This window comes from Pinus tabuliformis, chromosome 1_2, assembly GCF_031772625.1.
Source record: "Pinus tabuliformis cultivar Carrire ecotype Pingquan chromosome 1_2, CPIR1, whole genome shotgun sequence".
NCBI lineage: Eukaryota > Viridiplantae > Streptophyta > Pinopsida > Pinales > Pinaceae > Pinus > Pinus tabuliformis.
The window spans coordinates 135,807,672-135,835,272 of NC_142298.1; the positions used below are offsets into that span (position 1 = coordinate 135,807,672).

At 36.2% G+C, this 27,601-nt stretch overlaps 1 protein-coding gene across 1 annotated transcript; it reads right to left on the reverse strand.

The window, feature by feature from the left end:
* Positions 1-6,697: 6,697 nt before the first annotated feature.
* On the reverse strand, positions 6,698-10,845 carry LOC149204884 (uncharacterized). The gene is made up of 3 exons (XM_089397233.1): positions 9,614-10,845; positions 7,813-8,855; positions 6,698-7,683 (listed from the first exon to the last, which is right to left on the reverse strand). Exons 1-3 carry the CDS (start codon positions 10,843-10,845, stop codon positions 6,698-6,700), a joined length of 3,261 nt encoding a protein of 1,086 aa, XP_089253359.1.
* Between the last annotated feature and the right edge of the window lie 16,756 nt (positions 10,846-27,601).

A 27,601-nucleotide genomic window follows, 5' to 3' on the forward strand; every position in this document is an offset into this window, starting at 1 on the left:
ATTTTTCCCTTGCACTCAAGTGTGCTTAATTGTGTCCAAGAGTTGTTTCTCATAATGGTCCAAAATAAACCCCCAATTAGAATGGCTAGATGTTCTTCAACATAATTTCTTAGGACCAAACCATGCTTATGTTCCAAATTTTTTCTTTCCTGACATGATATATTATTTCTTTCCTTTGGGTGAACAATCTAACCTTAATAGTTAATCTATGATTGTTATTGAGATTCTTAATAGTCTAATTTGTGGTTGTTCTTATTTGAGTTATCAAAACGAAAGGCCCATAAATTGCTTGTTTTAGATCTATTTAGTTGCATCTACCAAAGGTTGACTCAAATTTGTGTTAATTTTTCTTGTCTCATAGTCCCATTTATGAAGGTCCTTTGTCATAAAAAGGTAGGTTTGAAAGTGCCATAAATACTCATGTGCATGCTACAGGGCTACTCCTTTATTACTCACGTTTGTATGCATTTATATGTCCATGAATTAACTGTCTACATTGATATGTATTCTTTAACAATTTTAAAAAATATTTCATTGCTCTAATTATATTATTATGTGGTAGGTTGATCCATGTGGAACAACACCTACACAGTCAGAAGTAAAGGATTAACATTTAATATGAAATTTTGATTATTTGTTTATATAACTGAATTATGAACTTTTCTTTTATTGAAATATGTAGTCCAAGCCCCATGTCGATGATGATGTTCTTGATGAAGAAGACTTATGGTCATCCCCCAACCTTGAGGACACAATATCAAAGCATGTGAAGAAAATAAACAAAAAAATTATGGAGTTGATTCATAGTAGGGATCAAAGTCCTGTGACTAAGGCTAGGATCAAGGAATTGAGCAAATATCTTAAGATGTACAAGGTAATAACCATATTTTAAAGTGATTTTTTTTTATGTCATAAATTCAATTATGAAAGTTTATTTTTTAACTTTTACAAAATCTAATTGAAAATGCATTTTCTTTCTTATGTAGGGTTATTTGGAGACATTTTCGTACATGTATCAGTCAGTTGATCCTCAACTTGGTGTTGGTACTAGTGCAATTGTCTAGACACAACATGAGCATTCGTATAGCACTAACATCCCACATATATTTGCTAGGAAAATATTCACTTCTCCACCATCAAGTGGTCATACTCCTAGCAATGAAATTGGGTTCAAACCATTTCCTGTGACCCCTAAACACATGCCCCTTGAGTCACTTTTCAAACACACAACTAAGTTCAAGATTAGATGGTGATATATGTGACCCTAGTATTGATGAAACTATGGATTCATTTCTTGTAGCATCGTGTGTTAATAGCACTAAGAAAAATACATTTTTGGTGAATGAGAAAGGAAATCCAATTAAAACACCGAAAAATCCTGGTATTTTTATGTTTAACTATTTTAGGTTATCTATCTCAAACATAATTCATTTATATTATTATTTTCAAACTAATGATCGTAGTTTTTCATGTAGGTAACACCTTGTTTTATAAAAATATGAACGAAAAAGCGTTAAACATTTTTGGGCTCAATGTAAGCGAAAGGTGGATAATTTCCAAAATTCCAACCTTAAGAAAGAGCTTATAGACTACCTTGAAGATCTATTCGGGGTAGATGCATCAATAAAATTGAGGTCATTTCCATGGTCTAAAAAAAATTAAAATATATATGAAACCAATATGGGATTTACTTGGGAGCTAAACCTTGCTACGAGCACACTCCCATGATTCTTGGGATGGAATGGAAGGGCCTCATAAAAGACGCAAAGTGGAATAATATGAAAAAAGAAGGAAAAACACCACCTAGTGAAGCAAGGTATAAATTACATCTTGAATTCAATACTTTTATTTTTCTTTTGTTTTGAATAAAATTGTGGTATATAACATACTTGAAACTTTTCATAGGCTCCCTGGCACTTCGAAGGCAACCAAGGCAAGGCTTGAGAAGCATGGGCAACACAAAATGGACCATAGAAACTATTTGAAGCTATATGATTGAATTGTAAGTACCCAAACATCTTAATAATATTTTATGTTATATCACATTCCAACATTCTAGTAATTGTGCTAAGCAATAACAAAAATAAATGTTGTTATGCAATGTAGGATGATGAATTTGTAATTGAAGCCACATAGGAAGACCTTCATATTGGTTTCAAGTTTGATTTAATTCCATACTCGATCGTTAAAAAATCATGGGGTAAAGCCCAAGATTAATTTTTAAGGACAGGGTAAATAAAAAATCAATCCACATTAAACTTTCATTACTTATAAAATACAATAATGCTTGATATCGTCGATAAATACAATGTGTTTATTTGCTTTAATTAGTAGGGTATTAGTACAAATATAAATGATCCAATGAATACAAAGTAATAGTACACACCAACAAAAACATTTTGTTCTCTCGAGGAACCCCATGAAAGTGGGGTGTAACCCCAAGATATTGCATTGACAGATGAGGCCCACAACAGTAATAGGGTTGTATATTAATCATATAATTAATAATTTTGTACTTATAATGCATGCAATTTTGATTTTTTTTTACTTACTCATTTATGATTGTCTACTTATAAATTGTATGGTTTCAATGGAAGACCATGTCGTACAGGATGATCCTCAACTAGAAGAGGAGCAAGAGGAAATCATTTCAAAGGTGTCAACTAATGCACTAGGTAACTAATTACATTGAAAATATATTTTTTCATTATTAAAAAATTACTTCAATGATATTCAATAATTGACCATATAAAGTTAATATTTTGTGTAGGCGATGCTCCCCCACAAATTCTTAGGCTCCATGAGAACATCACAACCAGGGGTATAGTGTGTTAGCGGATCCAATTAGAATCATAATTAGAACAACCCCGACCAAAAGATGAAAATGCAGAAATGGATGAAAAACATAGTAATTTTTTAGGTCTAATAAAAAGAGACCAAAGCAAATTGATGTTGTACAATGTTATAATGTATTATATACAATAGAGCGTAATATAAGATTTTTGATGTATAAGAATAAATTTTGATGTATTAATATAATACTTGAATGATTTATTGCATATTTTTTTGGAAATATGAATTTAAATGAGATATTGCATACTTTTTTGTACTTATCTTAGAAAAATACAAAATATACTTGCTTAGAACTTTGCAGAGAATGAATGTGACCAAATATGTTTCTTTATAAATTTTATGTTTTTCTATTCTGTATGCATGAATCTTAATGTGTTGATATCAACTATTTTATAGTAGATAGATTGGGTACTTGGTAATGGAGAGAGATGTGTGGGAGGGAGGGGGAGGGGGAGAGGGGGGGGGGGGGGGGGTGGGTGGGGTGGTGGGGGGCGCATAAGAGCATCCACCTTCACTTGTTTGGTCCTGTTTAGTAGAGAATAATTTAGGATTTAGATAGTCTGGGAGAAAACCTCCCTCATTCCAATAAACAAACAACAAAGTCAATGTTGTCTTCATTGTTGCTTCGCTAAATATAGGAATGTCTGCTCCAATATTATACTACTCCAATAAATTATTATTGAAACCAATAGGAGCTCATTCAAGTATTGATGCACTTGAGTCTTTCTAATTTTTACTTATTGATAGAAATGTTTCTTAAATTATTTTGTTATTTTACTGATTCTTTATCTACCTTTAACACAATTTATGTGCATTGCAGGTATTCTTATTCCAAAAAGTTATAATCCACATATGCAACATGGTTGGAAATAAAGTGGATGAATTTATAGGTATTTGTTATCATATTTTTACAAAAATATATGATATTAAATAGGTGGTATTTATATTAAATGGTAGATATGTAATTAACAATATAATTTGCGAGTTGTTGGCGCAATTGGAGTACTCTGAGAACTAGTTTTTTTTTTTGCTTCGTAAATACTAATTCTATTAAAAAAGGAAAAAAGATATATACAATGAGGTCAAGACCTCAGAGGAGGTTGAGGCCATTCCTCAACAGAAACTCAGAGATATTACAATTCAGGCTTTCTGCCAAATTCACAGTACAAACTTTAAAATTTTGTATTTGGGCCCTGACACACTGAAAGATTTTACCAGGACTGATTCCGTCATGCCCCTCATTGACCAAAAAAGCACAAAAGCAACTAGCATAGCCATAGTTATAACAAAAAGCAGAACCTATATTGGCAGTTTCCACGACCTGTAGCAAGAGTATGAACCAGACAGAAACACATAAACTCATAATCAATGACACGAAACCAAAATTGCACAGCATATAGGCAAGAAGGCCACCCGGCAGTGAGGAGACAGGTTTAGTCTGCATGCTTCGGTGAATCCGGCGTGTCCCTTTCCACCTGGCTGGAAGAGGCTACCCAGGTAACGAAACCGCTTTCATCATGTTCCTCTGCTCCGCCTTCAGGAGTGGTCACCAGATTTAGAATGCAATCGGCACGCTGAGACGGCCCACAGGCCAGAATGTCGCTCTAAGTCAGATCCACGGGCTGCTGAGGCACTTCTGAAACAGGGGTATCCTCTTGCATGTTGTCCACATGGAACACCATCCCTGTCATGTCCCCTTGAAGAACACTTTCTTCCTGAGAGTGGGAGGAGGTGTTTGGAGCCGAGCTGACCTGATTACTCTCCTCCTCCGTGAGAATGATGGTGATGCTTGCTGTCAAAACAGGCCTGTTGAGCCTGCTTTGAAAAGTAAACCTAGAGGTCTGGAATGAATTATTCGGGAGAGGCCTAGCTTGACCCAAGGGCGGAGAAGAAGGGGATGCTGAGGCTATGGGGACAACATTCTGTGGAACAGGACGAGACGGGCTGCCTATGTTCCTGGTATGGCTACCTCTGCGTGGGATACCTCGGCGTCGAGGCATACTCAGAAGTGCAGATGGACCGAGAGAGGGATTGAGGCAAAGCAAGCCGATGACAGTAGGAGCGCAGAAGATTTCAGGGAGTTTCCAAACCCAGGCGAGCAGCCAAATTCGAAAGACCAAGCAGGGGTGCGGAAGCGGTTCTGCTCCACAATAAAAAGAACCAGTAGCTGAGACAGGTGCAATGAGCGGATCCATACCAATAAACCAACCTGCTTGCAGATCAACCAGGCGCGCATTAATGCCTGACTGCAAGACCAACATTCGAGACTGCTCAGTATTAATTTCACCTGCCCTTAAATCAATTTGCCATCCCACGACGCATGTCATAAGGACCATCCGCCCGCCATCTACCAGGCCAGCTGCCTGTATTGTGCGGCTCTTCATTAATAACTGTTAATGCCACCCGCATCCGGGTGTGTATTCTTCTTCTGAGGTTTATCCCGAGTAACAATTTCCTGGAATTTAGCGAGTTGGTCCTCGGAGGCTATACTGGAGATAGTCCCTTCAAAGTATCCTACCTCAGCTTCCACTCCGAGATTGGCAAGAAAGTCAGCAAGCTTGTTTCCTTCCCTTCTGGTGTGTTTGAATGAGATTGCTTGATGCTGAGAAAGCCAGTTGTTTATTAGCTCAAGCCTTTGGGCCATTCTCCAACTGTTGCTGACTTTGTGAATGGGGGATCCATGCATGAGATTTGTAATCATTCGAATTATAATTTGCGAATCCCCTTCTATAATGAGTGGAAAAAATCTTCTTTCGTGAGCCAGTTTGAGACCTCTCCATAATCCCTCCAATTCTGCTGAGTTGTTGGTATCCCAGCCTTTCGAGCCCATAAAGATACATTGAGGATTGCCATTGTGATCCCTGAAGACTCCCCCATACCCTGCTTTCCCTGGATTTCCTTTTGAGGCCCCATCGAAGTTAAGTTGGAACATGTTAATGGGCGGCGGTGTCCATTTACTTGATTCCTTTTCCTGCATGGTGGGATTCTTTTTGATGATTGTCTGTTGGTTTATCTGGATCCTCCAATTATCCCACACTGTTTTTTCTTGCGGTGATGTGGGGAGGTCTTCTGAGTACCATTCTCTAATTGATAGAGACTCCATGATGTTCTGATGAAATTTAGTCCAAATTTGCTCTAAGGGCATAGTTTGATCCTTGAAAACTCTTCTATTTCGCTCTTTCCAGATGTTCCACATCAGTAAGCCAGGTATAAGTTGCCACAGAGTGTTAAGGAGATTACTTTGATATGGCTTTTGACTCCAGTTACGAATAGTGGCCTTTAGATCTCCTTGCACTCTACCTTCTTTTTGGCAGCGGAAGGCGACCTTCTCCCAAAGTTTTCTTCCAGTTTGACATGTCTGCATAAGATGTGTAGTTGTTTCCTCCTCTTGCATACAGTTGAGACATATAGATGGGCCCGAGAAGCTTCTTTTCCGAAGATTATCCCAAGTTAGAATTTTATTGTGACATAGGAGCCATAGAAAGGTGGAAACCTTCGGCCAGTTGGAAGTGTGCCAAATTTTATCCCATAAAGTGTCTTTGTTTAGCTGATCTTGGACTATTATCTTATACGCTTCCTTTGTGGTGAATATTCCTTTCTCTTCATAGCCCCATCTTAGAATGTCCGATTCTTCTGAGATAGTGATTTGCCTCTTTTGTAGTTCTGTAGTGAGATATTGCTGAGTTTGTTCAGAGTTGTGCATTAGAATTTGATTTGCATTTTTCCATTGTCTGTGTCCTTGAGTTGTAGATGAGCTCCAGAACTGACTGACCTTGGCTAACTGATTGATATCCTGCTCTGATATTGGATGATTTTGGAGTATATCTCTTATTTTTGGTAGTTGCTACCAGGAGTCTTCCCAAAATCGAGCTATGGACCCACTTTTGACTTCCCAAAAACTGTGCTTTTGTATGAGATTTCTATGTTGTATAGCTGAATTCCAGATTACTGATCCCGTGCTTAACTCCGTCATTCGTATTCTTTCTTCCATAGGACATTTGCTTGCATACTTAGCTGTCCAGACGGAGGCCCATGGGGTATTAGGATGGGCTAGCCATCTCCACCAGATTTTTGCGCCCATTGCTCTATTGCTGTGCTCAGGATCTCTTAGCCCAATACCCCCTGCTTTCTTTGGAAGACATACTTTATCCCATTTAACTAGAGCCCATTTTTTATTGTGGCCTGAGCTTCCCCATAAAAAATTGCGCTGGAGATTCTTAATTTCTTTGAGTACCCATTTTGGGGCTGCAAGGATGGAGAAGAGATACAAGGGCATGGAATGAAGGACAGCCTTGATAAGAACAAGTCTGCTAGCCATATTAAGGGCTCGGTGAGTCCATAGGGAGAGTCGAGCCTCCAGTTTTTCCAGCAGTTGTTTCCAAGAAGAGTGTTTGAGAGCTGAGGCAATTAAAGGGGCACCGAGGTATTTGGAGGGCAGGGAAGCAGTAGTGAATCCCAGAATTCGGCCGATAGCTTTTTGGGTGGGAACAGGGGTGTTAAAGAAAAAAATTTGGGATTTAACTCGATTGATAAGGGCACCAGAAGCATCAGAGAAGTTCGACAGGATTGATTTGAGGAGGCGAGCTTCTTGCACCGAGGGATAACCGAAAAGCATATTGTCATCCACAAATTGCTGGTGGGAGTAAGAAGGGGAGTTGTTGAATGAAAGGCCTTTTAGATGCTGAGCCAGCCTGGCAGAGGTGATACTTCTGCCAAGTCCTTCTGCCATAATAACAAAAAGAAAGGGAGACAAGGGGTCTCCTTGCCTGATACCTCTGGAGGGACGGTACGTTGCCGAGGGGATACCATTGATTAGAACAGAGAAAAAAGCTGAAGACAAAAGATTAAAAATCCATCTGACCCATGATGGGGAAAAACCAAAGGCAGTAAGAATTTTTTGAATATAGACCCAACTGATACTATCAAAAGCTTTGGATAGATCTAGCTTAAGCAGCATACCTGGCTTTTTTGTCTGCTTTAAGGAATGGATTATCTCATGAGTTAAAATAATCCCGTCCGTTATTTGCCGGCCTTCTACATACCCAGACTGCTCGGGCGAGATAATAAGAGGGAGCAACGGCTTTAGTCTGGTAGCTATGACTTTTGATATGATTTTATAGATGATATTACACAGGGCAATCGGTCTATACTTATCTGGAGTGTTGGATTCTTCCACCTTTGGAATTAAGGCAATGAAAGTGGCATTTAACCCTGGATACATCCATCGTAGTGCCCGGGATTCCTCCACTACTTGCCATACCTCATCTCTTATAAGGTCCCAAAACTTATGAAAAAAGTTTGACGTAAAACCATCCGGGCCCGGCGCTTTCCCCTCCTTCAAGTGTTGTGCAGCTTCTTCAACTTCCTGTAAGTTGATGGGCTTGAGGAGGAGACTATTATGTTCCTCTGTTATTATCTTTGGGATGTCCTTTAGGAGCTTATTAATAGCCGACATTCTGTCTATACTGGGTTCCTGATGTGCTTTCTTGAAATATCTGAGAAATTCCTCTTCAATGCCTTCATGTGTTTCTATTTTATCCCCCTGTTCATTTTTGATGTGAGTAATGCAATTGTTCATTCTGCGCTGCACCGTAGTTTTATGGAAAAATTTTGTGTTCTTTTCTCCATCTTTTAACCATCTAATCCTCGATTTCTGCCTCCATAATGTTTCCTCCTGTTTAGCCCTCTCTAATATTCGAGATTCTATGATTTGCTCCTGCTTGGTTAATTCCTCCGTGCATCCTTCAGTGATAATGTTTTGCTGGATCCTCTTCATTTCTAAATTGAGAGTGGCTTGAGCTTTAAAAATGTTGCCAAAAGTATTGTGATTCCATCGCTTGATTTCTCCTTTAAGATGCTTGAGTTTTTGCTGAAACCTGGACATTTTTGTACCTCCAGTAGGATTGAAGTTGAGCCAGGTTGATCTAACTAATTCCTCAAAGTCCGGATGAGTTAGCCAAAATTCTTCAAATCGAAAGGGGCGCTTGAGGTTGTTGCCGGGCCTGTTCCATTGAAGTTCGATAGGCCAGTGATCTGATCCTGAGATAGGTAGGATGGACGCTGTAAATTCCCCTCCTAAGTGAGTTGCATTGTCTGAGATGAGAAATCTATCAAGACACGAAGCAATCTGCTGCGATCCTTCTCTCTTATTGCTCCAAGTGAAGAGGCCATTGCTTGTGGGGACATCCACCAACTAGTTGTTATGAATGAAGTTTTTTAGTAGGTTACCATCATTATTTACTCTGCTTCTGCCTCCTTGTTTTTCCTCCATGCTTGCTATCATATTGAAATCACCTCCAGAAATCCAAAGTGGGTATGGCCTATTTGAGTTGAGGTCTGACAATGTATTCAGGATTTGAGCTTTTTGAGCAGTGTCTTGAGGAATATAGACATTAGTTATAAGTCCATAGGTGTTAGTACCTATGAGATGAAAGGTTGCCTGAATGAAACTTTTATTAGCTTGTATGTTGTTTAGTTGAATGGCTCGCGCATCCCAAAGTATTGCGAGTCCTCCCGAAGCTCCCTGTGCATCAACAGCTGTTACTAGCCCTCCTGGCCAGGCTTTCGCTGCTATTTTTGCCAAAATTGTTGAGTTGCATTTAGTCTCCTGCAGAAAGAGTATGCTTGGTTTTTCTTGCATAAGCATATTTTTTAATAATCTGCCTTTCCTTGGGCCATTGAGCCCCCTTATATTCCATGATATCAGCTTCATTGAGAAGGATGGGGGTCAGTATTAAAATACTTGGTCAGTTTGGCATACCTCCCTGACTCCACTAATACCTCTCCTATCTTGATGGTTCTCTCAAGTGTTGTTTTTCTACCTCTCTTCTTATTATCCTTGGTGATGAACTTTCCATCCCATGGACTTCCTATCTGGACTCCTAGAGAGTATTTCTTCTGTGCCCTGTTTAGGACTTCTACTAGGTTGTCCACTTGCTGATCTGGTATTTTTTCAAAATTCCCTGTTTTGCATGCTTGTTCCAGGCCTAGAATATCCAGATCCCCTATGTCTAAGGACTCCGGATCTTCTTCCATGATTTGAGGCTCTTGAGAGGTTTCCTCTCGTTCTTTTGATGATTTGGCATTTGGTTCAGTGTTATCAACTTCCATTCCTTGGGAATGCCAGGATACAGATTTAGATTGCGGTTGCAGGATTGATTGCTTAGGAGTCATATCTCCTGTTTGCACTGAAGTTTCTCCTAGCTGTTCTTTATTGGATTCCTTGTTCTTCTGCGTTTCCTTCTCCAGATCTTGCATATCAGTCTTGGCCAGGGCTTCAAAACTATTGCTCGTTGTGGGTATTGGCTTGTTGACTGGATTTGCCTTGGGATTGACTGTTGTTCGTTTGTTCCCTCTCCTTCGATTTGTTACCTTAGTGAAACCATCTGATGTTTGGTTATCTGAACTATCTTGGGAAGAGGGTTTCTTATTTAGTGGACAGTCTCTGTAGAGATGCCCTATATCATGGCATTTCCTGCATCTAAATGGTACATGCTCGTAATCTATAACTTGAATCCATTCAGTATCTTCATGAAAGAAACTTACCGTGTCTGGCAGTGCTTGCTTGAGGTCCATATAAACACAGATCTGAGCATAAGACGTGTATCTGCATGATTTTGTTTCTTCTGCAATCTTTACAAACTCGCCAAGTGTGTTCCCAATCTCCTGAAGAGATTTTTCTTCCCAGTATTCCCACGGCAGCGAATACAGCCTTATCCACACAGGAGCGTAGCTAAGGTCTTCCTTGTCTGGATTGAATCTTTCGACCCACGCTTTGAGATATAATCCTGCAGAGTTGAAAAAGTAAGGACCCCCATCCAGAATTCTATTGCGATCTTCCAGGCAGTTGAAGACTGCAGTGAAGAACCCCTTTGCCCCTAGGTGCAGAGTGATGTGCCCTTTTGGATGCCATTTAGCGCTTATCCAACTTCTCAGCGCTTTCTCCGTCGGCCATATTCCTATGAATTTTCCGATCAGCGCGTGATCTCTCATATACTATATCCTGGCATTGATACGATGACTGGGGAACTCCACTCTTGGTCTGTGAGTTGCTACTGGCTTGCATGTGGAGGAACTTGCCCTGTTTCTATCTTCCTGATCTGTGTCCTTGCCCTTCTGCTTACTGCGTTCCGTATTACCTCCGCTCTGTTCATTTTCGTTTTCCCTTTCTTCCGTTGGCTGCGTTCGACTGTCCTTATTGGGGGGAGGTGCCTCACCCCCCCCCCCCTGAGGTGACTGCATTTTACTTTTTGCTTATGGCCACTTTACTCTAACCACCAATCCGCCTGATTGTTACCGGCTGTACTATGCTTGGCAGGCCTGCCGTTGCAGGGGTTGCAGAAACCCTAGGTTGGGTTGCACTCTGAGAACTAGTTTACCATCCTCTAAGAACTTTTTTTAATCTAACAATAGTGTCTACCTTTAATTAAGTTTATGTGAATTGTAGGTATTTTTATTCTAAATTTATCTATTCCCTTTTCTTAACAAATATAACATTAAGCCATCATAAATTCCCCAAGCACTGCTGGTGAAGAAGGGAGGAAATATTGGTTGTCTTGACCAATATTGACGATTTTTTTGAGAAGTATTTGTAGTGTTGCACTTTTTTGTTTTGATATTGTGGTAATTGTTTTCTTTTTTAAAATTTTGAAGATTAGTTCCATGTTTTATTAACTTTTGTCATTTTTTATTTTTTAAGAGGAATCGCTAATGCATTATGGAGATGCTACAATGGCTAAATGTTGTATTTGTCAGGAAGAGGAAAACAAAGGAAATATGGAGATTCCCTATGCATGTTCTGCCATTTTGAAGGTACAAGGTTTAGGTGAATAGACAAGAGGATTTTGTATAAAATATTTAGAGTTGTTTAATTTAATGTGTTGATTTCAACTTTTTTCATGTAGATAGATTGGGGATTAGGGAATTGGGAATGATGTGGTTGGGGGGGGAATAAGATATTTCACCTTCACGTTTTTGGCCTTGTTCAGAAGAGAATACTTCAAGATTTGATAGTCTTGGATCAAACCTCCCTCATTCCAACATATGAACAAAAAATTCAATATTGACTTTAGTGTTGCTCCATCAAATCAAGGAATGTGTGCTCCAAGATTAGACTACTCCAATAAATTATTCTTGAAACCAAGAAGAGCTCATTTATGTATCTTAAGTCTTTATCATTTTTATTTAGTCATAAAAATGTTTCTTAATTTATTTTATTGTTTTTTTATTCTTTGTATATCTTTAACACATTTTATGTGCATCGTAGGTATTCTTATTCTAGAAAGATATCATCCACAAATGTAACATGGTTGTCAAGAAAGTGGATGAATTTCTAGGTATTTTTTATCATCTTTGAATAACAAGATATGTGATTAAATGGGTGGCATTGAGATTAAATGGTAGATATGTGATTAAATGGGTGGTATTGAGATTAAATGGTAGATATGTGATTAAAAATATAATTTGATAGTTGTTAGTGAAATTGGCATACTCTAAGAACTATTTTACCATCCTCTAAGAACTTGTTTTGATCTAAAAATAGTGTCTACATATGACAAATAAAACATTCAACCATCGTAGCTTCCCGAGATATTACTGGTGAATATGGGAGAAAATATTGGATTTCTTGACCAATATCCACACTCTGTTTGAGAAGTATTTGCAGTATTGCTCTTTTCTTTTCTAATATTATGGAAATTGTTTCCTTTTTAAAGTTTTTAATATTAGTTCTGTGTTTTATTAATGCTTGTCATTTTTTTTCTAAACATGAACCATTAATGCATTATGGAGATGCTGCAATGCCCAAATGTTATATTTTTTAAGAGGAGGACAACAAATGGAAAATGGAGATTCCCTATGCATGTTCTACCATTGTCAAGGTACAAGGTTTAGGGGAATATATAAGAGGGGTTTGTATAAAATATTTAGGGTTGTTTAATTTAATTTGCTGATTTCAACTATTTTCTAATACACATATTGGACATTGGGGAATTGAGAGTGATGTGGGTGGGGGGGGGACTTAAGAGCTTCCAACTTCATGTGGTCAACCTTTTTCAATAGCGAATAATGTAGGATTTGGATAGTCTTGGAGAAAATCTCCCTCATTCCAACAGACAAACAACAAAGTTAATTTTGACTTCATTAATACTTCGTTAAATCAAGGAATGATTGATCCAAGATTAGACTACTCTGATAAATTATTCTTGAAATCAAAAGGCTCTCATTCAGGTATTCATGCACTTGAGTCTTTCTAATTTTTATATAGTCATAAAAATGTTTCTTAATTTATTTTATTATTTTGTTGACTCTTTATCTAGCTTTAACATAATTTATGTGCATTGCAGGTATTCTTATTCCATAAATATGTCATCCACACATGTAACATGGTTAGAAAGAAAGTGGACAAATTGTTAGGTATTTGTTATCATCTTTAAATAACAAGATATGTGATTAAATGGGCGGTATTGAGATTAAATGGTAGATTAAATAGACTATCATTCTTCAACTAAGGGTTATATCAATTAGACTAGAAGAAGTTAGATTCCTTGCCATGTTTAACCCACTTATTTCATCCAATAAAAAATATCATATGTACATCTAATTGTAGCCTTAAAAAAAATTCAAGGCAAGACTTGACCAATTTCAAAACTTAATAAATATAGCTTCAAGGAATAGTAACATTTAGAACACATGAAACATCCACAATGCACAACACATGTAAATGGGTTACACCCAAGAGCCTCCTAAGACTATCCAATGACCTTATACAATCCAATCCATGAAGCATCAATAGCCCTTCTTCCTATATGGATCACTTATATCTTATTTTTAGTTAGTTGGCATAAGTTAGTTATCATACCTAATCCCTAAGCTTGGAAAAATATCGCATGTCTTATATGACACAACTCTTGTTTTCATGCCTCCTGTCCTATACCAAATCATTCAATGTAGTTTTATGTGTGCTCTGAATCCTTCCCAAACATCCCTCACAACTAGGTCATCGGTGGCCACGTAGTTTGATAGTTTAGCTACCATATTATTGTGATGCATTTTATTTACAATTGCATTGTAATTATCCCTTTGGTGGGATTGCTTGAACTCCTTGACATATTTGTTTTTCCTTGTAAATGGTAAGAAATGAAATAATTCATTCAAATAGAAATAATTCTTAACTTCCAAAGGCAACCTTTTGAAAAACTTTGAAAATATTCTGCATGAAGATGGACTACACACTTTCTTTGCAGTTAATTACGTTAAGTTGTTCCCTACTATCCATCCTAAGAGGATTTAAATAAATTATAGGCCTAGCTACATAATATTTTTTTTAAAAGTAATAGGTCTAATTTGGCTTCCAACACCCCATTTCAATTACTACATAAAGTCTTAGCATACTAATTTCTCCTATCATGTTTTCATAATCCAACAAAATTACCCTTCTTAGTTATGAAACTTGCAAAGTGTGCATACTCTTGTCAAGTTGCAAATGCTTCATGCAAGGAATCAATGTTAAAACCTTTGCAAAATATTCTATTATTGTGAAATCACTTTGGATTATTTCTCTTACATGAGGATGACCCACCTTAACCATTATAGTGACAAGCTTCTCTTATGGAGATAGTTTCTTCTTTAATACTTCCTAATGAACCTATGCACTGATACAAAATGTCACTGGTTTATCTAAAAATCCTTCAAAGATTTCTTCAATTGGAAAATTGAAATCCTTACTCACAATGTTCCTTTTTTCCAAAAAATTATGCACCATGGTGTTGAAATGTAGCTTGGAAGGTTCACTACATATGTCTGGTAGAAATATATGTGGGTGAGTTTCTACCAATTATCCCCACTTAATAAAAGTTACATGCTCAACTATTAAAAAAGGGAGACCCAACCAAAGAGACTGAATATATATGTTTGCTTCTTCTACAATTGTCCCAACTGTTATGGATGGTGCAAACAACATAAGAAAATAAAATGACCTAAATACTAATAGTAGACACTCAATTGCCATATTTATAAAACTTTCAATCCTTGTCACAATAAGCATTTCCTCCATAGAAGGCCATTTCATACAGTCTACCTTTCCTATCAATTCCAACCCCCTAAATCAAAGATGGAAATATCATCAACCCTTGACCTCTATTACATACTACTACTTTAATTAGGAAGATACATGTTCTTTTGATATTTTTTATTTTTCATATGGGATTCAAAAAAATTCCTTTTATAATATTTTGAACTTAAACTTAGTTTCCTTGTCATCCTTATACTTCTATGTTCATCCTCATTGGAGCTTTATCCATACAATGTGTTACCTAATTTTGAAACCTTTCTTATCGGGGTTGTTAGTGTCAGTCTTGTTCGCCTATCACCTGGATCAAAAATTCTTTTACTATGTTTTTCCAGGTTTTCAAAATCAAATGTTTATGTTACTAGGTTTACACAGCAAATTTAGTCATTATATGGTCAGTCTAAAGATGAAGTCATTGTTTGAAAATTCACTCATGTTGGTCGCCTATCACACTTTATGAAGGTGTCACAATGAAAATGGGTTAGTTATCATCATCATTCCATTAGGTCTCAGGTCATCCATTAGGTCACTAGGGTTTCCAAGGTCCATCAGTTCCATGAATAAAACCAATAGTGAGTAAACATGACAAATGCTCAAATTACACCATGGCTTATGATATCTAGCTCCTTCTTATGTTTGCTCATGCATTCCCACAACCTAGACCTACTTGTGGCTCCAAACCCTATGTTCAGCAATTCCTAAAAACCAAATTTTCACAAACAAACAAACAAATACACATATCTAGCCTAAAATTCATTTGCTTTAAAGTCATATCACTGTAAAGAGACTTAGAGATATCCCTCTCATGCTCAGTAAGGCTAGCTATTGAGCTGAAGTGGTTTGAGGTTACCCTTCTCGATTTCCTTTTCAGCCTAGGAGATTGTAAGGACTAACAGGGGTGTTTTCATTCAAAAGGATAGATTGAAAGTGGGCTTCAGATACCATAGAAACAACTAGAGGTAGGCACTTGGGAGGTTGAGATAGTGGAAGTTTTCAATAAAACTAGTTTTGTTCTTCAAAAGAACTTGACTTCATGATATAAGCATGCTCATTTTATTGTGGAATCCCTTTACTATCTAAAGATTTCCTATGGAGTGAGTAATCAAACTGAGTAGTTTCATTAACTCCATCTCTACTATCTTCAACATGTTTTAATTTGATCTCCTCAACACTCGAGTTTAGTCTACTAAATCATAAAAACTAGTTGATGGTTAAGTGATTGTATGTGAGATCATGATTTTTCTTCTCCTGGGTGTGAATTCCTCCTCAATGTCACTAACATCACTAACATATTTCATGTTGATAATATGTTGCTTCTTTTCTTTTTACACTCATTTTTTTCTCTCCCCTTCTAATGCATTCAGACCATACAATAGATGTTGTATTTTCATAGGTAATTCTATTTGAAGGTTGTTGATAAGGGTCCATCCTTCTCATCCTTTTTACATGTAATTCATAACCATTTTTAGCCTCTCCTCTTCCCTTATTGTTTAAGGTGGGGTCTAATTATATATAAAAAAAAATATCCCTTCCATGTTGTTCATCACTAACTCATGTTCAATCTATTGGAAAAAACTAATGAACTTTGAAAAACATCTATTATGAGGCTATCTACATAAAGTTTGCAAATTTCTTGAAGATGAAGCTAAATATTTGGGGCTTTCTCATACATTCACAAACATATATTTGATCACCACAACATAGGTTGATAATTATCTAGAAAATAAACTATTACATAAACTAAACTAGTGAAGAATACCACCTCAACTAGTAATGTAGGTCCATCTAGTTCATCTACAACATATAGCATTAAACTTGTACACTAGGTCTTGATGGAGTGGACTCCTTCCTAATATAATTGTTTTTGCAATTTATGTGTTATCTATATGGGAAACCACCTCACAATCTAAAGAACTATCATTTCTTGAATTAGCCCAAAGATTATTTCTATTATCAATATTCGCATTAATTGCAAGCAAACCTCAAACATTCTTAGAATATTTTTCATAAGCATCATAAAAAATTCATGTTAGTAAAATCATCCAGATCTCACATTCACAAAATATATGTGGAAAAAGGGCACCTTGTGTAGACATTGATAGTATACCTCTTACATCATGATCCCATCGATGAGATTTAATAAATGTTCCAATCATAATTTTGACAAAAGTTATATATTTTTTGTATGGCATTGAACTGCATATGGCTATACTAGAGTTACAAAAATATTCCCCTATATTTTATTATAAACCAAAACAAGGATATTATGAGTTACCTCCAAAAGTATGTTGGTATTTGAATCATTTTGTTGTTGACAAGTGAAGGTGGAACCAAAAACCTTACACTTCTAAGTTAAAAAGAGACTCAAAAAAGAGACTCTCTAATGCCTGTGCAAATCTATACTGCTATGACCAAATTCCATCCAAGCTTCAATGGAATCTTCATATGTTCATGTACCCAAGGCATGGATAAGGAATGATTTAGAAACATAGCCAAATAATAAGAAAATAGATGTCCCAATATTTTTGATATTTTTTTCATACATGAGAATTGGAAACATATATTCCTTGTCTTGGAAAAATATCCATGAACCCAACTCAAACTGCAAATCATGGTCAAAGGAGGCTCCAAAATAAATTTTCAATTTTGTTGCTCTCTATATTGGTCAAGGAAACTCATGTAGCATATAATATTAGCATACAACTTATAAATTTTATAGAAATCCAAATATCGACATGGTTGCTTATTGTATACATTAGCACCAATAATCCATTGTTTCGAATTTCTCTTATTCCTTGCATTCATTTTCATAGTCACAAAGAACTAACCTATTTCACATTCAAAAATGTCATTCTAGGGATACTCATGACCTAGGTGGCTCCAAGACCAAAGGTGGCTTTGGAAAAGTGCAAAAGTCGAAGTGTTGTAATTTCAATTAACTAGGATCATATCCAAGAGATCGTCACAAGCTTTCCAATGGTGAAAATTGCACCTCAATCCGAGTTCATATGAAAAAGTTATGCTCAGTCAAAGTTTCACTAAAACTAGGAAAAAGTCAAAGTCAAAGTCAACATTCTACCATGTGGCAGGCCGTACAAATGAAACGTAGCATCAAAGTTAGTAGGCTTAGTGGGACCCACAGAGCTAATGCGGCATCCCAGTCAACAAACCAGGTAGACCCACAAGCAGATAATGTGGCAGCACCACAAGTCGACACATGGCAAGTAAGTGACAGAAGTGGCATATTATGTGCACCAATGAGAGCTTTCCACATGGCCCAATCACATGGTGCCACATGGCACCTCAAATTAGGTCTAAGTGACTTTTTCATGGTGCAACCTCCATTTGTGTCTTATTCTCATAGTTTCAGGAGTCGTTACAATATGGACATTCCATATATTATATAGTTTGAAAACTATATTAAAACCAAAATTGGGTTTTAAAACCATATTAAAGAAAAATTAGGAGTCCATGGGTTTTGAACCCAAAACCTCCCCAACAACAACCTAGTATGACAATGGAAACCATTGTTCCAACTACACACTTTGTTTTATTCACCCTCGCACTTTGTTATAAAATGTCATTCAAATGGTTCAAAGGGAACCATGGAGAATACATGAGAGATGAGGGCCCAAGTAGGCCAATGAAGACATGAATCTCAGAAGATTCTAGGAATATTGTTAGAGCATATGCCAGATAATATTTCAAAGAATATTATATATGAGGAATCTTTAAGATTCCAAGGGGCATAATTTTGAAGTTGTCAGAAATATGTCTAGTTTATACTCATTTGAACCAGTTTTCCACAAGGAACGCAATGACATGATCAGTTTCTTCATCTCAGCAACCAAATTTTAGTAATCCTGTAGAAGAGAATATTTGAGGAATCTTTGAGATTCTTGGGGAGCCAAAATTGGACCGAGTCGAAAGGGGGTCGAGGTTATAGTTAAATTTCACAATTTTTCACCAAGAATACAACCTTTTAGTTTGTTTCTTCAGCAGAGGAGTGCATTTTTAGGCCATCCCCATAAATGGAGGTATAAGATGCATTGATGCCATGTATTATTTTGATTTTTCTGAGATTATGATTTGATGTTAGGATCCTTGTTTTCCATTTTGTTGGAGGATCTTTGTTTGCCACTTCATGTGAGAGTTTGCTATTTTGTCATGCTGAAGGAGAACTTTATGAGTGAGATTTCTTGTAGGAGAATGTCTCACGGAGAGACATGCCACTCTAATTTGAGTTATTCCTTGTATTGATAAAGAATTCATCATGTATTCATCATCATCTTACAAAATTTAATGAAGCGGCCTCCCCACTCTTAACACTGGGCATAGAGACATAGTCCACACTAGACGAACTTCATTATCAAGTTTTGTGTGTTATTTGATTTGATGGTTTCCCTTATGTTTCATATTCTTTAAAGTATTCACATGTGGGTTTTCATACTCTTTCACATGCAATTTGATGAGCCTTGGTATTGCAGCAAGAATGTTGCAACTCCCAAGGCTACCGACTTTTAATTATCAACCCAGGGTTCGTACAAACTTAAGAGGTATCGGCACTATATGTGGAGACATACAATGTGTCCTTCCTTTGCTGTCATGATGTAATGGAGTACATGTACTCAAATCAAATCCTAAACTAATTGCAGAAAATGAAATGATCAAAATGGAAAACTTAACCTATTGCAAGAAATAAAGTACAACGAAAGAAACCTAACTTAACCCTATTTATCATATGTGATGATTTAAGCTAACTGAGCATGGAATCTGATCTAGAGAGTGCTAACTGTTGTGTGCATGAATAAATATAAAATGACTTTTTTCCTTTTTATATTTTTGCTTGAAAAATGTAAATGCTAATCTTGCTTGGTTCTTTGGCAGGAGAGACATGTGTGGATGAAAAGGAGTGAAATGGTTCATATGTCTTGGAGGGTGAGTAGGGGCCTAATCCTGGCTTCTAGTGATGATTTTTCTCAATTTAGACTCAAAACAGGTCACTACAAGTTTTCCTACTCGATGTTACAGATATATTACATGAAGTTATAATTCATCGAATGACCAAGAAAATAAAATCCAAATTGGATGGGGAAATTTTTTTATTGGCTAGGATATCTTAGGTCTCCATTCCAAGTGGAATCACTCAAAAATAAATTTGTTAACTCATGCAAAAAAATAGCAGAAATTTACTAGTCGAAAATCTAGAAATTCAAGAACTAGTGAGCTAGTAAATCTATAAAATGCCTAACCTAATAAAGTGAAAATGAAATGGAGTAATTTTTGTTATGCACTAGAATGTTTTTGTAATATAATTCAAGTGGAACCAACTCAATTGAAGCTCGTTAGAATGCTCTAAAAAATAGCTGAAATTTATTGTTCTTTTCCACAAAGGAGTTCCAGAAATCTAGATTTGGGAATAATGATTACTATGACCTTACAAAGCTTTTCCAAGGATGAAATGATTCTTGTGATCCTGCAAAAGAATTTACATCAACCGTTTAACCCAATCCTACAACAATAAATCATTAATACTAAATTCAAAAAAAAAAAAAAAAACAAGAGATGCATGTGAATAAGAAGTGAAAAGAAGGAAAGAAAATGATACAAAAGGGCTCTAAGGCTCCTGGCATGGCCATGCCCAAAGAAAATCAGAGACCTATGGAGGAGAACAAGATTTATAAGCTAAACATGACACCAATCTTCATTATTTTCATCAATACAATTACATCCCTACAAGAAAACACAATGGAACTGCAGAAATACGAGTTCTCTCCACAAGAATACTAATCAAAATCTCCCTAGAGGAAAATTCAACTTGGTACTTATAAAAATGATTAGGAATAATATCCCATGAATGGAGGAATCTTTCCCCACCAAAATCCCTTGATTAGTGGATCTGGTTCTCAATACTAGGAATCTGCATTAAATAGAAGAGAACACATTCCTAGATTTTCTCAATCATTGGAGTTCCACAATATATGTCAAAATTCCATAATATCTTGTTGATTTATTATTTAATAGTGATCCTCTTGTAGTAGGGAGAAATTCCATAAATTATCTCCTCCTCCAAATCTTCATAATCTGCCCAATATTCTCATTATATTCCACAAAAATAAATAATATTAGGCACAAATAAGCAATTATTCATAAACCTTTCTAATGAATATATTAAAGTTAAAAATGCTTTATCTAATGCAAAATGAGAGGTTTAATGTGCTGAAAGATGGTCATAGGCCTTAATTTATGTTTGATTTAGAGGCATGGGCCTTAATTTATGTCTAATTTAGAGGCCCATCATACCCTGCTACTGAAAGTGTTGCTCATCCTTTGAGCAACATAGTGACCTCATTGTGCCTCATTCATGGCCCTGGTGGCCTCTCTCTTGTGCATTAAGAATCTTGGTTGTAAGTTTTGCAAGGACAAGCCCAAAAACATATTTGTGCAAAGAAAAATCCTTGTTTCTTGAGACCATTAGTTTGCTTTCTTCCCCTTATTCAAGATGGTTCTTGAATATTTTTCAGTTTGGTAAGGTCTTCCACATCCTTATCAACCTTCTGCTACCTTGTTCCACCATTTGGAAACCTCTAAAACCTTCAACATGTCTTTCAATGAAAACTAGGACATGTTGTAGTAATTCTTGTCAAAACTACATGAAACCTACAAGAAACCCTTTTTGAGCATAAATGATAGGCTGAGCCTAGGACAAGCTCTCAAATTGACTCCCATGCCTTTCTCTCATTTCTATAACATCTTTTAGGCCTTGGAAAAAATCTAGAAAGAGATTAGATGGTGGATGCCTCATTTCCTTTTGTTGCCTTCTTCTTCTCTCTTGCGACCTAGATGGTTACCTAATGGAATTGGAGTTCTTTGTTTTGATCAGGTCTCTCTTAGGCACTGTCATTTTAGGTTTTAGCACATTTTTTTCTTTCTTCCTTCTTATAGCAGCATTCTTTCTTCCTATAGTAGTCATTCTTTCTTCCTTCATAGTTTTCTAACATTATGGGAGTGATGATAAATGGTGAAGGTTTTTGAAAATGGAGAGGATGATCTGTTTGCTCTTTCAAGAAATTGTCGAGGTGAGATAGGGTTTGTTCTTGAAATTATGAAATTGGATGGATGAATGATGGATAGATAGTGAATATGAAGGGGATGGAGAGCTTGGAGTGCTGCGATGACTTGGCCTTTGCAAAAATTTCTTCTTTTAACTGCTGTCCTCATTCCTTGAAATCATCACCCTTCATAATTTGACTTTTCAACATTGCATGAGTGAAGGAGTGAGCTGAAATTAACTAGCTAAAGGTGATTGAGACTACTGACCCATCCTTAGCTTATAAAACTTCATCTCTCATGCATTGACAACAAATTTCTAACTATAATATGATCAAGATAAGAGGTCAAGAATATTGCATACCTGTACCTACCTGATGGTTGTTAGAGAGACATGCACGCTGTTGTTGAGTTGATGTTGTTGTGCTTCTCATGACTCAGGTACATTTTCTTGACTACATTTTACATTTTTCTTTTTCGTTGATCTTATTTTTCTGATGGGTTGTCTTCTCGTTGATCTGTAGGTGATGACTTCCTCTATTGTTGTTGAGCTCTGGAGGAGTTTCATTGTGCCTATAGTTATGCTTCTCCTCTTTCAATCATGGTGCTAAAGGTTAGGCCTGGATCTTGTTGTTACTTCCAAATAGGTTGTTGTAGCTGTCCTTTTTTTTTAATGTTTGTGTCCTTTCTCTGTTGGAGGGTAAATAGGTATTGGAATGAGTGGAAGGTGTGGCCATAGAGTGACATGTTCATGATGGGTGTTGGCTGAGATGTGGTGAAGTCAATGTCCTTTTTTCTATCCCAAAACAGGCCTGCATCAGAATTTTTCCATCGGACTTCCTTTCTTGTAGATTTTCAGAACTTCCTATAGTACTACACAAAACTCCTGTAGTAATTCCAGACAACCTCTTGTAGCAGACTTATTTTGTTCACTTCTCCCAAACAGTAGAATGGATTGACCTAAAACTTTCTGAGCATGTTTACATCATCATTATGCACCTCCCCATAAGAAAAATTTGGTCAATAGATGCACAGATCTCGAGAAAAACTAAAAATGGCTGAAGGTGATAGAGGTCAATTTCTTGAAAATCGTGGCCTAGAATTTGCTAAAATTACTTGAGCATGCCACCATCATCCATATGAATCTCTCCATGAAACAACTTTTTAAATGGATGCACAGATATCGAGAAATGAAAATATGGATGTAGTTGATGGAGGTTGATTTCTCGAAAACTGTGCACTAGAATTTGCTAAAATTGCTTGAGCATGTTACCATCATCCATAGGCATCTCCCCCTGAAACATCTTGGAAAATGGATGCATGGTTGTCAAGTGATGGCAAAAATAACTTTCTTCTCTATGTATTTTTGTTTCCTATAGTAAAATAGAGCCTTCCTGTAGTTTTTTTGGACAACAAGGAAAATGAGTGGTAGAAGCTTGGGAATGATGAGTGGATGGTGGAAATAGATGAGGATGATGGATTGGCATGGCCTTGGCCTTGTTGGAACATTTGAGCAAAGGAAGAGAAAGTCAAAATTTAACTTCTTTTGACTAGATTTGCCCTATTTTTTTCTTTCTTTGGTGGCAACTTGTTTTAGTTCCTTTTAGATGTTAGAGAGCACCTACATTCATCAAAAAGATACATGGATCAAGGATTTTTTTTAATTTTTTTTAGGCCTACTAGCCACCTCAATAAGGTTTTCAACTAGTAGGTCTGCATAGGTGCCTCAAAGGAGGTTTTCACCTAGGATTTTTTCTTCTTTTTTTTTCTTTTTTCCCAACCCATTGACTGCCTCATGGAGGTTTTAAATCAATGAGCCAACATGAGGTGCCTCAAAGGATATTTTCACCTAATATTTTTATTTTTTCTCTTATTTTTTCATGTTCTTTTTTTACCCTACCCTACTTGAAAAAAAAAATCACTTTCAAGTATAAGAATACTTCCAATGGAGCCATATGCACATCAAGATGACATACAAAATGATGTATAGCCTTGAAATATATGCTTTGACATGTACCTAGATTTCAGAGACCAAATGATTTGACTTTGAAAGGATCAAGCATAGTTGAAGAAGAGAGTGATGCTCCATCTTGTTGATTTTCTCGAACCAAACCTCAATATAACTTTGATGTCCTTGGTTTTCTTGCTTATCAGGATCAGTCTTCATGTCTTCTTCTACCATGACCTTAAAATCTTCCTCTTTTTGTTGATTGATCTCTTGAATACATGGAAGATTTAATGGTAATCATGAGGGAGCTTTATCGATCTCTGATTTTGTTGTCTGCTCTTCATCAAATGCAGCCCATGATTCTGTGCTCTTCTCTTTTGAATCTTCTTTTTTTGCATGTTGTCCCTCAATGGCATCAATAGAATCACTTTTTTGTAATGTCCTTCCTTAGCTATGGTAAATACTATTTATCTGAAGAGGAGATGTTTGAAAGTTTTGTACCTTAGCATTGTAAGTGGCCTGAGCTACTTCAATGTGTGGGTTTGGAAATGGTGGTATAGGTAGTTGAGTGGGAGTGTATATTTGAGATGGATGTGGTTGGCGCTGTGTTTGTGGTCGAGGTGAATGGTAGGGATAACATGGAGTTCGGTATGGAGGATATTTAGGAAAATATTGAGGATATTGTGGATGACTCCCATAAGTTCCTTGCCAACCTTGTTGCCAAGATTGGTTTTGGGGTTGAGATGGCCAATGTTTCAAAGAAAAGGGTGTGCTCCAATTACTTTGAAATTGATGTGCATAAGCTCGAAATTGTGAATTATATTCTTGCATCTAAGTTGAATGGTCCTATTGGAGCTACATAACATAGTTGCATTGGCAATTGACCTGCTCCATTGTTCTCTTGGTAAACTTCCTTCAACCTTCGTAATGATGGACAATGTTTAACATCATGTGATTCTGCATAGACAACACAAATATCAACATCTTATTTTTCTTCATCTTGCATTCTTAACATTTCTACTTGTTTGGTTAGATTTCTAAGAATTTCTGTTTTAAAATCATCAAACAAATTTCCAAGTTTAGCTTGACTTACCGATCTTGATGCTGATTTACCTACTCTTGCCTTTCCTCTTGATATGTGTTTGCATGTTTCACAAATTTCTTCAAATGATAATTGATATACATCACCTCTACCCATGAGATCAAGGAGATTAATCCATTCATCCCTAATTGTTCTAAGTAAGAGGGTTTTTAGTGTGTTGGATCCTAAATGATGTAGTTTTTCCCTCTTAACATTATACATGAACCTCTCTATTAGATCCTCAAGGCTCTCATCTTCTCTTTGATTCATTCTAAATATTTCTTCCTTAAGATCATGATCTTTATATTCTTCTAGAAATATCTTTCTTATATCATTCCATGATCTTATTGAATTAGTCCCTAAACTCATGAACAATTTAAGAGATATATCCTTCAATGTTTTTGGAAAAAATCTCAGTTTTTGAGTTTTTATAAGTAACCATAAGATCTACAAATAATTTCAAATTCAAAGAGAAAGGTTCCTGGATCCTCTGACCTTGGACCATGAAATTTTGGAAGAAAAGATGGATGGATGTTCTTCATGTGAACACTACCATCAGTATCTTGAATGGGAAATCCGAAAGATCTTTCTCACTGTCATCATCTCCATCCATTTCTTCTACATTATTTTCCATCTTCTTCTTCTACCTACAAAAGTGAATGATGATGTGGCTCTTACTACACCATGTGATCAAATGGGGGGGTGGGTTGGTGTTGGAGAATTTATTTATTTATTTATTTATTTATATATATATATATATATATATATATATATATATATATATATATATATATATATATATATATATATATATATATATATATATATATATATATATATATATTTATTTTTATTGTTATTTTTTTATGATTGAATGAAAACACTAATGCAATGCCTAATGCAAATATTTTTTTTTTTCTTTTTGCAAAAAGTAAAAAGAAATGAATCAACTAGGGAAGAAAACAATGCATACTTTGACACCTCCCCGGCAACGATGCCAAAAAGTGATGAGCCTCGGTATTGCAGCAAGAATGTTGTAACTCCCAAAGCTACCGGCTTTTAATTATAAACCCGGGGTTCATACAAACTTAAGAGGTATCAGAACGATATGTGCAACATACAATGTGTCCTTCCTTTGTTGTCATGATGTACTGGAGTGCATGTACTGAAATCAAAACCTAAACTAATTGTAGAAAATGAAATGCTCAAAATGGGAACCTTAACCTATTGCAAGAAATAAAGTACAAGGAAATAAACCTATTCTAATTGCATAAAAATCATGAACTAAATGTAAAAGAAACCTAACTTAACCCTATTTATCATATGTGATGATTTAAGCTAAATGAACATGGAATCTGATCTAGAGAGTGCTAATTGTTGTGTGCATGAATAAATATAAAATAACTTTTTGCTTGAAAAATGTAAATGCTAATCTTGCTTGCTTCTTTGGCAGCGGAGACAGGTGTGGATGAAAATGAGTAAAATGGTTCATATGGGTCGGAGGGCAAGTAGGGGCCTAATCCTAGCTTCTAGTGATGATTTTTCTCAATTCAGACTCAAAACAGGTCACTACAAGTTTTCCTACAAGATGTTACAGAGTTACTACACGAAGTTATAATTCATCGAATGACCAAGAATATAAAATCCAAATTGGATGGGGCAAATTTTGTTATTGACTAGGATGTCTTAGGTCTCCATTTCAATTGGAATCACTCAAAAAGACCTATGTTAACCCATGCTAAAAATAGCAGAAAATTACTAGTCGAAAATGTAGAAATTCGAGAATTAGTAAGCTAGTAAATCTATAAGATGACTAACCTAATAAAGTGCAAATGAAATGGGGTAATTTTTGTTATGAACTATAATTTTTATGTGATCCAATGCAAGTGGAACTAACTCGATTGAATCTCATTAGCTTGCTCTAAAAAATAGCAGAAATTTACTGTTATTTGCCACAAAGGAGTTCCGGAAATCTAGATTTGTGAATAAGAAAGATAATCCAAGTAGCTAAATGATTACTATGACCTTCCAAAGTTTTTCCAAGGATGAAATGATTATTGTGATCATGCAAAAGAAATTACATCAACCATTTAACCCAATCCTACAATAAGAAATCATTAATACTAAATGCAGAAATAGAAAGAAATAAGAACAAGAGATGCATGTGAATAAGAGGTGAAAAGAAGGAAAGAAAATGATACAAAGGGCTCTGAGACTCCTGGGATAGCCAAGCCCAAGAAAACTCAAAGACCTATGTAGGAGAACAATATTTATAAGCTGAACATGACACCAATCTTCATTATTTTCATCATTACAATTACATCCTTGTAAGAAAATACAATGGAGCTGCAGAAATACAAGTTCTCTCCACAAAAACACTAATCAAAATCTCTCTAGAGGCAAATCCGACTTGGTACTTATACAAAATTATTATGAATCATTCCTCATGAATGGAGGAAGCTTTCCCCACCAAAATCCCTTGATCAGTGGATCTGGTTCCCTATACTAGGAATCTAAATTAAATGGCAGAGAACACATTCCTAGATTTTCTCAATCATTGGAGTTCCACAATCTGTGCCAAAATTCCATAATAACTTGTTGA